We start from the raw sequence: 14,580 nt of genomic DNA on the forward strand, positions 1-14,580 counted from the left end.
CATAGGACTTTTATCATCATTTGATGACATTATTATTATAAACACTTTTCATGTAGTTACAAAACGCTATTATGAAGGTGATATTATATAAAACGTATCAGATAATACAAAAATATGAGGAGAATGAAAGTCTCCACTCCTACTCATCTACCCACCCATTTCCACATCCAAAGGTGGTTCTAAACCTTCCAGACATTTTATGTGCATGTATACAAACAGGGTCTTCATTGCTTTATTTTTGTTTTATTTTTATAAGAATGTGATCATAATATATACATATGTGTTGGGCAGATAAAATATATTATACTCACTTTGTCAAAGATGGCTCTGCCCACTTGGAAGCCCGTCGCCCAGGTGATATTAGTTGCCCTTCTTGCTTGGAATGGGTGTGATTATATTAATGAGTGTTGGGGGTGGGCTGTGGGCAGGCAGGATCCTTGTAGCCTGGACTAAGCCTTTCCCACCCTTTTTAATGTGAGGTGATGCACTCTCATGAGGAATCCCATTATGCCTCAGAGAAGTAACTGTGTCAGAGACTTCCTTGTTTGTATATTGGATTAAAGGTTTTGATTTCTACACTATAAATTGGGGCAGACTGGGAGCTTGCTCTCTCTTGGTTCCTGAGATTAGCATTAGAGGGGAGCAGAGAAAGGCCACGTGGAGGAGGCCAGGAGAAGCAGCCAAGATAGTGGAGTGCTGAGGGAGAAGCCAGTTTGTGCAGAGTTTGTGTAGAGAGAAGGAGATGGGAAACAGAGGTGAATAAGTCTGGTGAGCCTGACCTGTGGTGGCGCAGTGGATGGAGCGTCGACCTGGAAATGCTGAGGTCGCCGGTTCGAGGCCCTGGGCTTGCCTGGTCAAGGTGCGTGTGGGAGTTGATGCTTCCGGCTCCTCCCCTTGTCTCTCTCTCCTCTCTCTCTCTGTCTCTCTTTCTCTCTCCTCTCTGAAATGAATGAATAAAAATAAAAAATAAAAGAATGAAAAAAAAAACTGGTTCTAAATAAGTCTGGTGAGCTAGAAACCTTTGATTCTAGGAAAACTCAGATAAGTCCGCAGCTTTGTGAGCACTGAATGAGTGGGTTTTGAAGCCCAGTGTGTGTTTTTACTTGTCCGCTGGGTGCAAGCTAGGATTAAAGCTAATGGCCCACCAGTTCTTGGCTCCGTTGTTTCATTACCGACTGTCCAAATCAAATGCGAACCTGCATGGGCCAGGTGGCTGGCTGTAATGGTGGCTGTGGCTACTGGCTTTACAATATGCTTTTACTCAAACTTGTGGCTTTTTTTTTTTTTTTTTGTATTTTTCTGAAGCTGGAAACGGGGAGAGACAGTCAGACAGACTCCCGCATGCGCCCGACCGGGATCCACCCGGCACGCCCACCAGGGGCGACGCTCTGCCCACAGGGGGCGATGCTCTGCCCCTCTGGGGCGTCGCTCTTTTGCGACCAGAGCCACTCTAGCGCCTGGGGCAGAGGCCAAGGAGCCATCCCCAGTGCCCGGGCCATCCTTGCTCCAATGGAGCCTTGGCTGTGGGAGGGGAAGAGAGAGACAGAGAGGAAGGGGGGGCGGTGGAGAAGCAAATGGGCGCCTCTCCATGTGCCCGGGCGGGAATCGAACCCAGGTCCCCCGCACACCAGGCCGACGCTCTACCGCTGAGCCAACCGGCCAGGGCCTTTTTTTTTTTTTTTTTAATCAAGGAACCCTCTTCATACAAGAATATTTAGTCAGCCCAACCTTATTCCTTTTAATGATTGCAGAGTAGTCTCTTGTGTGGCTGTATTAAAAACTTTTTCAAACAGCTCACTATTGTTCACTTTTAGGTCATTCCTAAATATTTTGTAATACAAAACAAATTTATTTAATGTTTTCTCTTACTGTTGGACTTTTTTCTTTTCTTTTTTTTTTTTTCTGTATTTTTCTGAAGCCGGAAACGGGAAGAGACAGTCAGACAGACTCCCACATGCGCCCGACCCGGATCCACCCGGCATGCCCACCAGGGGGCAACGCTCTGCCCACCAGGGGGCGATGCTCTGCCCCTCAGGGACATCGCTCTGCCACGACCAGAGCCACTCCAGCGCCTGGGGCAGAGGTCGAGGAGCCATCCCCAGCGCCCAGGCCATCTTTGCTCCAGTGGAGCTTTGGCTGTGGGAGGGGAAGAGAGAGACAGAGAGGAAGGAGAGGGGGAGGGGTGGAGAAGCAGATGGGCGCTTCTCCTGTGTGCCCTGGCCGGGAATCGAACCCGGGACCTCCGCAGGCCAGGCCAACGCTCTACCACTGAGCCAACCGGCCAGGGCCTCTTTTCTTTTTTTTTAGAGAGAGGAAGAGAGATGAGAAACATCAACTCATAGTTTGTCACTTTAGTTATTCATTGATTGCTTCTCATAAGTGCCTTGATGTGGGAGGTTGGGGAGCATGTAGACTGAGCCAGTGATTCCTTGCTCAAGCCAGTAACCTTGGGCTCAACCCAGTGACCATGGGATCATGTGAATGATCCCATGCTTAAGTTAGTGACCCCATGCTCAAGCTGGTGAGCCTGTGCTCAAACCAGACGAACTTGCACTCAGGCCGGTGACTTTGGGGTTTTGAACCAGAGACTTCAGTGTCCCTGGTCAATTCTCTATCTTCTGTGCCAACACTGATCAGGCTATGTTACTATTAATTTTATTTTTCAGTTACAGTTTACAGTCAACATTATTTTGTATTAGTTTCAGGTGTACAACATAGTGGTTAGGCTTTACAAAGTGTTTCTGCCAATACTTTGGTACCCACCTGACACTATACATAGTCATTATAATATTATTGACTATATCCTGTGCTGTCCTTTATATCCCTGTGACTACTTCTGCTCTCTTTTCATTGTCCTATTTATAAATAAGATCTGTTGGTTTTCTTTTCAGGGTTTTCACTTTAGAGGCATTTTGATATCAAAATAAATTGGCACAAGTTTTTTCTTTTTGTATATTTTTGAAGTGAGAAGTGGGGAGACAGAGAGACAGACTCCTGCATGCGCCCGACTGGGATCCACCAGGCAAGCCCACTAGGGGGCGATGCTCTGCCCATTTGGGGCGTTGCTCTATTGCAACCAGAGCCATTCTAGCACCTGAGGCAGAGGCCATGGAGCCATCCTCAGTGTCCGGGCCAGTTTTGCTCCAATGGAGCCTTGGCTGCAGGAGGGGAAGAGAGAGAGAGAGAGAAAGGAGGGGGGGAAAGGGTGGAGAAGCAGATGGGCACTTGTTCTGTTTACCCTGACCGGGAATCAAACCCGGGATATCCACACCCCAGGCCAATGCTTTACCACTGAGCAAACTGACCAGGGCGACACAAGTTTCTTAAAAAGTTAAACTTAAATTTACTATATGATTAGTTACTAGGTACCTACCCAAGAGAAACGAAAACTCATTTATATGAAGACTTGTATGTAAATGTTTATAGCAGCTTTGCTCATGATAGCCAAGAACTAGGAACAATCCAAATGTCCATCTAGTGGTGAATGGATAAACAAAGCACAGGTGGGGTTATCTGTCCAATAAATGAACCCAAATGTGTATAACTACAATGGGGTATTATTTGGCTGTAAAAATGAAGTTCTGATATATGCTGCACAATGTATGAACCTCATAAACAATGTGCTGAGTCATCAGTTTTCCCCTGGTGTACCACAAAAAATTTTAAAACATTCAATATCTATTGATTCAGAGGCACTGACCTTTTTTCCTTTAGATTGTCAAATAAAAAGTGACAGTGCCCTGACCAGGCAGTGGCACAGTGAATAATATTGGCCTACCACTCAGAGGACCTAAAGTCAAAACCCTGAGGTCATCGACTAGAGTGCAGGCTCATCTGGCTTGAGTGAGGGCTCACCAGCTTGAGCACAGGGTCACCAGCTAGAGCATAGGATCATGGACATGACCCCATGGTCTCTGACTTGAGGCCAAAGGTCTTTGACTTGAAGCCCAAGGTTGCTGGCTTAAGCAAGGGGTCACTGGCTTTGCTGGAGCCCCCTGGTCAAGGCACATATGAGAATGCAATCAATGGATAACTAAAGTGCCACAGTGAAGAATTGATGCTTCTTGTCTCTCTCCCTGCCTGTGTATCCCTTGCTCTGTCTCTCTCGCTAAAAACGAAAAGAAAAAGTGACAGTAGCCATCACAACACTAACTGTCCTGTGGGAATGAATCAAAATCATACCTTTTTTCTTTGTCAGATTGGCAAAAAATATATGTTTTGGTGTGCCACTGAATTATAGTAATTAGTTTATGTGTGTCGTGAGATGAAAAAGGTTGAAAATCCCTGTGCTAAGTGAAGGAATCTAGGAAAAATAATAACAGTGTGATTTTATTTAAATGTAGTGTCGACCAAAGGCAAATCTCTGGAGACAAAATACTCTGGTGGTTGCTTAGAGCTAAGAGTAGATACAAGGAATGACTTGCAGATAGGCATAAGGACTCTTTTTGGGGTGATGGAAGTGTTCTATAATTGTATTGTGGCAATGGTTGCATAACTTTCTGAATATACTAAAAGCTATTGAATTGTATACTCTAGGTGAATTTTATAGTGTGTAAATTGCACCTTAGTAAAGCTGCTAAAAATAGTCATATTTTAGCCTGACCAGGCGGTGGCACAGATAGAGCAGGGGTACCCAAACTTTTTACACAGGGGGCCAGTTCACTGTCCCTCAGACCGTTGGAGGGCCGGACTATAAAAAAAACTATGAACAAATCCCTATGCACATTGCACATATCTTATTTTAAAGTAAAAAAACAAAATGGGAACAAATACAATATTTATTTATTTATTTATTTATTGTATTTTTCTGAAGTTGGAAACGGGGAAGCAGTCAGACAGGCTCCCACATGCGCCCGACGACTGGGATCCACCCGGCATACCCACCAGGGGGCGATGCTCTGCCCATCTAGGGTGTCGCCCTGTTGTAACCAGAGCCATTCTAGCGTCTGAGGCAGAGGCCACAGAGCCATCCCCAGCGCCCGGGCCAACTTTGCTCCAATGGAGCCTCGGCTGCGGGAGCGGAGGAGAGAGACAGAGTGGAAGGAGAGGGGGAGGGTGGAGAAGCAGATGGGCACTTCTCCTGTGTGCCCTGGCTGAGAATCGAACCCAGGACGCCTGCACGCCAGGCCAACACTCTACCACTGAGCCAACCAGCCAGGGCCCAAATACAATATTTAAAATAAAGAACAAGTAAATTTAAATCAGCAAACTGACCAGTATTTCATTGGGGACTATACTCCTCTCACTGACCACCAATGAAAGAGGTGCCCCTTCCGAAGTGCGAAGGGGGCCGGATAAATGGCCTCAGGGGGCTGCAGTTTGGGGACCCCTGGGATAGAGCGTCAGACTGGGATGCGGAAGACCCGGGTTCGAGTACCCAAGGTCGCCAGCTTGAGCGCAGGCTCATCGAGTTTGAGCAAGGATCACCAGCTTGAGCCCAAGGTCGCTGACTCGAGCAAGGGGCCACTTGGTCTACTGTGGCCCCTGGTCAAGACACATATGAGAAATCAATAAATGGACAACTAAGGAACCGCACGAATTGATGTTTCTCATCTTTCTCCTTTCCTGTCTGTCTGTCCCTATCAGTCCCTCTCTCTGACTCACTCTGTCTCTGCCACAAAGAGAAAGTCACATTTTAAATTTGATGTCTAATATTTGTTCTATTTAAGGATAATATTCTATTTTCATTATTAAACATTTTTTCTGCTTTCTACTAAGTTTAATTTTCAAAGAATGTTAATGTCAAATCATGTTAATTGATAATAGTAAAAATGGCCAGCATTTCCTTTTTTTTTTTTTTTAAACAAGACAGAGAGTCAGAAAGAGGGACAGACAGACAGGAAGGGAGAAAGATGAAAAGCATCAATTCTTTGTTGCAGCTTTAGTTGTTCAATGATTGCTTTCTCATATGTGCCTTGACCAGGGGGCTATAGCAGAGCAAGTGACCCCTTGCTCAAGCCAGTTAGTTCCTTGGGCTTCAAGCCAGCAACCATGGGGTCATGTCTATGATCCCTCGCTCAAGCCAGATGAGCCTTCACTCAAGCCGGTGACCTCGGGGTTTTGAACCTGGGTCCTCTGTGTCCCAGTCTGATGATCTATCCACTGTGCCATCGCCTGGTCAGGCTGGCCAGCATTTCTAAAATAGCTACAATGGGCATTATGCTAAGTACTTTTCACAGATTCTCTCTCACAAGTACTATGCTGTAGGTACTATTATCCCCATTTGATATCTGAGGAAACAGTGCTCAACTTGTCCTAAGTCACATAGCTTGGTAGGGAGTCAGTCAGGCAGGAATTGGAATAGAGGCACTCGCTAGTATCCTCTGTCTTTCATGTATGAAAATACAGTGTTTTTGGTGAAATTTATACTGCCATTTGTATACTATGAGTGTGTTGAACACCCTGGTGTGGATGCCACTGTGCTGAATACTCTACACAGCTATTTATTTGTGATATTAGGAAATTCCACTGGGTGTTTGTTATTGCCTGGCTGCCGTTGATCTCTTATAGCATAGCGAATTTTAACCAGTTTTACTTCTTTTTTTCACCCCACAGTCTTAATTTTAAAGATCCTGAAGCAGTCAGAGCTCTGACTTGTACTCTCCTAAAGGAAGATTTTGGACTTTCTATTGATATTCCATTGGAGAGACTAATTCCCACAGTTCCCTTAAGACTCAACTATATTCATTGGGTAGAAGATTTGATTGGTCATCAGGATTCTGACAAAAGTACTCTCCGAAGAGGAATTGACATAGGTATATATATGGTTTTAAATTATTCTGTTAACTAAATGTAAGTTTTATAAATTATTTAAGGTCAAAATTTTTGTAAATTCTTTTGGATATTTGTTGTGTGAAAGAATCTGGCTTTAGATTATATACTATATACTACTGCTCTTACTTGCTACACCTGGGCTTTCCTACCATTGATTTCTCTTGAGAAGAGTTGTCAGCACCAAACGGAGCAAATGAGTAAGAGAGGCAAAATGAAAGGAATGCTCTTGTTTTCTTAGTTTTTCAGATTACCATGTTGGTGTCTGTGTCTATTGGGCATTATTTTTACTCTGAATTTTTTGGTATTAGTAACATAGTCTCCATATTGTGATTTTTTTGGTGATGGCCATTTGATAAAAGAACATGTGGGCATGGATACATCAGGAACCTCTTGAATGATTACTTATAGAGGGTGTTTAATCCAAAATTGAAGGGAGAAAAAAAAGCATTGAGTTCAAGTAAGATTTATCTTAACTGTAAACTTGTACAATGAAGAAGACTGTCCAGTTTGAATCATGTAGGAGAGTAAGTGGATATACAGAAGGAAATACAGCCAGGGCATGTTTTGCAATTATAAGTATATGTTTGTCATGGCTGATACTTTTATTTGATAGGGTTTAAATTTTCTTTTTAATCCTGTGGCCTTTATTAGTTCTTTATGACAAAAATTGAATTAAAAGCTTTGTGATTCTATTTTTAAATATAGTATAGTTAATAGCAAACACGATTTCTTAATAGTAGTAAATGTTTAACTTTGACATTTGCATGTATTTTCAGTCTTCATTGCTCATGACCTTTAACAGCATTTATTGACTCCTCCTTTCTCCTTTATCCACTGTCTTCCATGATAACACATTCCTGGTTTTCCTCTTTCATTTCTAGACTCTCTTCTCCTCTTTTCAGGCTCACTTTCCTGTTATAAATCCTTAAAGCTCAGTCTTTAGCACCCCTCCTCCTTTTTTTAAAGAGAGGAAGAGGACAGACCGACAGAAAGGGAGACAGATAAGAAGCATCAACTCATAGTTGTGGCACCTTAGTTATTCATTGATTGTTTTCTCATATGCGCCTTGACGAGGGGGCTCCAGCTGACCCTGTGACCCCTTACTCAAGCCAGTGACCTTGGGATTCAAGCCAGGGACCATGGGGTCATGTCTGTGATCCCACACTCAAGCTGGTGACCCCTTGACTCATGCCAGATGAGCCTTCACTCAAGCCAGCGACATTGGAGTTTTGAACCTGGATCCTCAGCATCCCAGGCTGGTGCTTTACTGTGCTACCACCTCATCAGGTTTTAGCTCTTTTCTTATTTAGCACCCTACCAACTAGGCGACTCCATCCATATCTATGACTTTATTTTCCACTTCCATGAGAATAATGTACAGACTTATATATTTCTCCAACTCATTACTTTTCTAGTCCCATATGTATGATAAACTTGAATATCTCAAAAAACGTTTTAGAGTTGGCCACATCCAAGACCAGTACCTGTTCTTTCTTTTGAATCTTGGTCGTCTCCCTTTGTTTCTCATTTCAATAACTCTCCCACACTCCACCCTGCCATCCTTGATATTACTTCTCCCTATCCTCACTGAAAATATCTATCACCATTTCCTTTTGGTTTTCTTTTTTTAGATTTTTTTTTATTTATTCATTTTAGAGAGGAGAGAGAGAGAGAGATAGAAAGAAAGAGAGAGAGAGGGAGGGAGGGAGGGAGGAAGTAAGTAGGGAGGAGCTGGAAGCATCAATTCCTATATGTGCCTTGACCAGGCAAGCCCAGGGTTTCAAACCAGCAACCTCAGGGTTCCAGGTCGACACTTTATCTACTGTGCCACCACAGTTCTCCTGTTGCTACAGTTCTCCTGTTGCTTTTCTCTAAAAAAAAAAAAAAAAAAAAAAAAAAATATATAAATATAAATATATATATATATATATATATATATATATATATATATATATATATATATATAAAAGACAGGCAGGAAGGGAGAGATGAGAAGCATCAATTCTTCGTTGTGGCACCTTAGTTGTTCATTGATTGCTTTCTCATATGTGACTTGACCAGGAGGGGGCTACAGCAGAGTGAATGACCCCTTGCTCAAGCCAGCGATCTTGGGCTTCAAGCTGGTGACCCTGGTGTTTCAAACCTGGGTTCTCTGCATCCCAGTCCAACACTCTATCCACTGTGCCACCACCTGGTCAGGCTCAAGTTTTTTGTTTTTGGGGTTTTTTTTTGTATTTTTTTTGAAGTGAGAAGTAGGGAGGCAGAGATAAAGACTCTCGCATGCACCCAACTGGGATCTATCTGGCAAGCCCACTAGGGGGCGATGCTCTGCCCATCTGAGGCATTGCTCCATTGTAACCAGATCCATTCTAGCGCCTGAGATGGAGGCTATGGAGCCATCCTCAGTATCCGGGCCAGCTTTGCTCCAGTGGAGCCTTGGCTGCGGTAGGAGAAGAGAAAGATAGAGAGAAAGGAAAGGGGGAGGGATGGAGAAGCAGATGGGCACTTGTTCTGTGTGCCCTGACTGGGAATCGAACCCGGGACATTCACATGCCACACCGATGCTCGACCACTGAGCCAACTGGCCAGGGCCATGCTCAAGTATTTTTTAAGTCATCTGTTTATCTCTATCTTCACCACCACCATCCTAGTTCAGATCATCATCAGTCCTGGTCTATAGAGCAACTTCTCAGCACTCTTCTCATCCAGTCTACTACCTCTCTATTCCATTCTTCAGAAAGTATTTAGAAACCCACAACTGATCACATTTCTACTACTTTAATGGCTTCCTGTATAGTCTGACCAGGCAGTGGCGCAGTGGATAGAATGTCGGTTGGGATGCAGAGGATCCGGGTTTGAAACTCCGAGGTCGCCAGCTTTAGCATGAGCTCACCCTGTTTGAGCATGGGGTCACTGGCTTGAGCATTGGGTCATAGACATGACCCTGTGGTCACTGGTTTGAGTCCAAAGGTCGCCGGCTTGAGCAAGGGGTCACTTGCTCTGCTGTCCGCCCCCCCCCCCACTCAAGGCACATATGAGAAAACAATCAATGAACAACTAAGGTTCCACAACAAAGAATTTATGCTTTCATCTCTCTCACTTCTTGTCTATCCCTCTCTCTGCCTCTGTCCAAAAAAAAAAAAAAAAAAAAAGGCTTCCTATTGCTTCTGTGATAAACACCCAAAACCTTGACTTGACCTATGAAAGTTAGTTGTCTGATCTCTGCCCTTTTCTGGGCCTCACTAAACTTCGCCTTAGGTGCTTCTCTCTCTTGATTTCTGCACTCCTCTTTAGTTTTTCTGTTCAGGAATCATGCCTCCTTCCCTTTGTACGCTTTGTTTTCTCTTTGTGGAACTTACCCACCTTTACCATATAAAGCCTCATTTTTACTAGTTGCTAACTCAAGCCTTACTTTATCAGGAAAACCTCTGACCTTTGAGCATAGGGTAAGTTTCCTGATTATGAATATGGAAACTATGTTTCTTCCTTGATGCCGTTTTTATTAACTTGTCTGATTGATTAGTGTCCTTCTTTACCAGTTGCTTGCAAGATACAGAGCCTGTTACCTTTTTGCTTAGTACAGTATCCCAAGGCCCAACAAAGGTTTTGGCACATAGTAGGTATTCAATAAATAATGTATTGAATATTGATAAATACACGTTTCTGTCAACATTTAAAAATCTGAAAACCTCACACAATCACTATATTAAAGTAAATTCCCCACATACCTGTGAGTTGTTACTTGAAGGAAACCAGAATTAAAAGGAAAAAAGAAACCTAAAGAGAAAATTCATTTCTTAGACGTGGAGACACAGAAACGCGTTTGATCTAGATCTGAACCATCAGTCACTGGCTTGTCCCATCCAAGTTTCAAGAGAGACATTCAGAGACAAATGCTTCAGGCAAAGATCATTCTTTGACAGTGAGGGCTTGGTCCTAATTTTGTATATAGAACCCCTAACCATGGACTGGACTATACACTAACTTGTGACCTGTTATGTTCATGGCGGAAGATTGGCCAGTGGGTTATAGAAAGCTTAAAGAGCTTGAGAGCCTACTTGGTACTAATTTATTTTAATTATGCCCTAAACCTTCTAAAATAACACTTGGGGATATAGGAGGTTAATGGATTTAGCTCTTTATAAGGAGCATTGGTGCTGAAATCACATCCATTCTAATTAGGGTTTTATATAGACTCTTCCCCCAGACTCCATCAGTTTGCTCTAATTCTATGATTATACACTTTCCATTTATATTTATCATTACAAGGTTTTTTTTACCCATTTAAAAATGTCATTCAGCTTTCTGAGGGAATTAGGATGTTAGAATACAAGTCTTTTGGTCTTAGGAATTGAGAAACTGGATTTTGTTTTCTTTTTTTGGGGTAGAGGACAGGCCTTTTACCTGTGTTAATTTTTGGGCAATTGAAGAAAAGTGTGCTCTTTTTGCTTTTGCTTTTAAATAAAATTGAAATATGTAGAGAAAGGCAGTTGTGTAAGAATCAGGGCCTGAGATCTGGTCTGGATTTTTCCCCCCCTCTGCAGAGATGAAATAGCTATGTGAAATTCCTTGTGCTGAATGACTCGGCCTTACCAGAATGGCTAACAGGGCTATATGATTATGGCCTCTGAGAAGAGCTGTAGTACCCTTTACTGTCCTTTCCCTCATCGTGCCACACGTCCCCAAGGAGGTGTTTGTCCGGTAGCATCAGGCCCTGGATGCTATTAGGTAAACATGATGGAAGTTTAGCATTCAGTCACTGTACTGTCAAAGAGCTTAAATGTTCTGGCCATCAGTTGTCCTGTCTTTCACTAGATTGTTCAGAATGCTTAAGGAGGAAGTGAGATGAGCCTGGGTTTCTTCCAGGGTAGGAGTACCTCGAGCCTCTAATCTTCCTGCATCAAGGTGAGACCAGTGGAAAGCTGGAGTGGCTGGTGTGGGCTGACTACTTAGGCCGTTGGGAGAAACACTGGCTTTTCTTCTTTTTAAGATTTTAACGGCCAAGATTAGTCACTGGTTGTAAAAGCAGTATTTGAAGTTAGTGTATAGTCCAGTCCATGGTTAGGGGTTCTATATACAAAATTAGGACCAAGCCTTCACTGTCAAAGAATGATCTTTGCCTGAAGCATTTGTCTCTGAATGTCTCTCTTGAAACTTTGATGGGACAAGCCAGTGACTGATGGTTCAGATCTAGATCAAACGCGTTTCTGTGTCTCCACGTCTAAGAAATGGATTTTCTCTTTAGGTTTCTTTTTTCCTTTTAATTCTGGTTTCCTTCAAGTAACAACTCACAGGTATGTGGGGAATTGGGTTTAATATAAAAAAATTTTTTAATATAAAATTTTTATACCTTATGTATTCTGCTTTGGGGGAACGCAGTACGCACTGACCTATTTTAGTACTGTGGTGTTTTAACAATTAGCATTGATTTCTTTTTCGTTTAAAATTTTTTTTTTTTTCGTTTAAAATTTTTTATTTTTTTTTTATTTTTTTTTTAGAAATGTTTTTTTTTCCATATGTTTTTTTTATTATTATTATTTTTTATTTTTATTTTTTATTTATTCATTTTAGAGAGGAGAGAGAGAGAGAGAGACAGAGAGAGAGAGAGAGAGGAGAGAGAGACAGGGGGGAGGAGCTGGAAGCATCAACTCCCATATGTGCCTTGACCAGGCAAGCCCAGGGTTTCGAACCGGCGACCTCAGCATTTCCAGGTCGACGCTTTATCCACTGCGCCACCACAGGTCAGGCCGTTTAAAATTTTTTAAAATTGATTTTAGAGACAGGAAGGAAGGGAGAGAGAGAGACAAAAACATCGATTGGTTATTCCACTTATTTTGAATTTTCATTTTACTAGGTACTGGGGCATCCTGCATCTATCCTTTACTTGGAAGTACCTTAAACGGCTGGTATTTCCTTGCAACAGAAGTAGATGATATGTGCTACAACTATGCAAAGAAAAATGTGGAACAGAATAACTTATCTGATCTTATAAAAGGTGAGCGCTGCAGAATAAATAACCCATTTAAGCTTTGTTTATTAATCATTTTCTAATTTAATACATTACATTATCTTTTGCTTTATATACAAACTTTGGTAATTTAAAAAATCTGGTGTATTGTAATTGGAGTTCCTGTTATCAGAAGTAATTCAGAAAAATAAATAGTAAATACAGTTGATCCATGATTCAGTATTTGTGAAGTTGCCTACTTGCTAAAATTTGCCTATTTAGAGTTATTTTTTTAATCTCAATATCATTACTCTGTGATACTTTGCTGGTTATCCGTAGACATGTTAGAGAAAAAAATTGAGTCATCCAACCTGCCTGGTCCCAGCTGTAGTTGGACAAGGTGATGTTCGGCCTTCTTTCAGCTGTAAACTCTCCTGTCATGGTCTATTTAGTGACACTTTCTTGCAGTTTTGTACTTTCTTGGTGATTTTGATGTTTAAAATGGCCCCTGACTATAGTACTTAAGTGCTATCTAGTGTTCCTAAGTACAAGAAGGCTGTGATGTGCCTTACAGAGAAAATACACATTAAGTATTGTTCAGACATGAGTTAATAGTGCTTTTGACCATGAATTCAGTGTTAGCGTATCAACAATGTATATTAAGTAAGTGTCTTTAAACAGAATCATACATAAAATAGGGTTTACATTGTCTTTTGGGGTGTTTTTTGGCAAGAGATAGAGAGATAGAGAGAGGAACACAGGGACAGACAGACAGATGAGAAGCATCAGTTCTTCGTTGCTGTACCTTAGTTGTTCATGGATTGCTTTCTCATATGTACCTTGATGGGGGTGCTATAGCCAAGCCAATGAGTGACCTTGGGCTTCAAGCCAGCGACCATGGGGTCATGTACACGATCCCATGCTCAAGCTGACGACCCCATGCTCAAGCTGGGTGAGCTAGCACTCAAGCCCACAACCTCAGGGTTTGGAATGTGGATCTTCTGCATTCCAGGCCCACACTCTATCCACTGCATCACTGCCTGGTCAGGCAGGTTTACATTGATTGGTTGATGAAAATGTTGGACCAGCCTGACCTGTGATGGCGCAATGGATAAAGCGTCGACCTAGAATGCTGAGGTCGCCGGTTCGAAACCCTGTACTTGTCTGGTTAAGGCACATATGGGAGTTGGTGCTTCCTGCTCCTTCCCCATTTCTCTCTCTCTCTCCTCTCTCTTTCTCTCTTGCTCTTTCTCCTCTCTAAAATGAATAAATAAATAAAACTCTGGGCTTGCCTGGTCAAGGCACATACAACAAGCTAGACTGAAGCAACTACTTGCACCCCCGCCACCTCTGTAAAATCAATGAAAAAAAAATTGACCAGAGGCTCGCAGTTACCTAATCTACCCTGTGTTTCTTCTCAGAGCCAATGATTTAGTATTCACTAATTCAGTGGTTGTGATAACTTTATAGAACATATGTGCTATATATATGTGAAAATATATGTCATATACTGGAAATAGTGAGAATCACCTGTATATGAAGTAACCAACCTACCATATTTCCCCATGTAGAGGACATTCCCATGTATATGATGCACCTTAACTTGGGGGCCTGAAATTTGAAAAAAAAATGTATTACATAAAGTTACTGAACTCAAGTTTTATTCATCATAAAATTCATACAACTCTAAATCACTGTCAAAACTCCTATCCAGGCCCTGGCCGGTTGGCTCAGTGGTAGAGCATTGGCCTGGCGTGCAGGAGTCCCGGGTTTGCTTCCCGGCCAGGGACACAGGAGAAGCGCCCATCTGCTTCTCCACCCCTCCCCCTCTCCTTCCTCTCTGTCTCTCTCTTCCCCTC

The 14,580-nt window shown here is 42.5% G+C and overlaps 1 protein-coding gene across 1 annotated transcript in view; it reads left to right on the top strand.

Annotated features, from left to right (window-relative positions):
* Window positions 1-14,580, top strand: part of METTL16 (methyltransferase 16, RNA N6-adenosine) — a 69,024-nt gene that overhangs the window by 17,361 nt on the left and 37,083 nt on the right. Inside the window, exons 3-4 of the mRNA XM_066263029.1 lie at window positions 6,556-6,755; window positions 12,629-12,769. Coding sequence (XP_066119126.1) covers window positions 6,556-6,755; window positions 12,629-12,769 — 341 coding nt within the window. The remainder of the gene's footprint in view (window positions 1-6,555; window positions 6,756-12,628; window positions 12,770-14,580) is intronic.

The sequence above is a fragment of the Saccopteryx bilineata genome, chromosome 2, assembly GCF_036850765.1.
Source record: "Saccopteryx bilineata isolate mSacBil1 chromosome 2, mSacBil1_pri_phased_curated, whole genome shotgun sequence".
NCBI lineage: Eukaryota > Metazoa > Chordata > Mammalia > Chiroptera > Emballonuridae > Saccopteryx > Saccopteryx bilineata.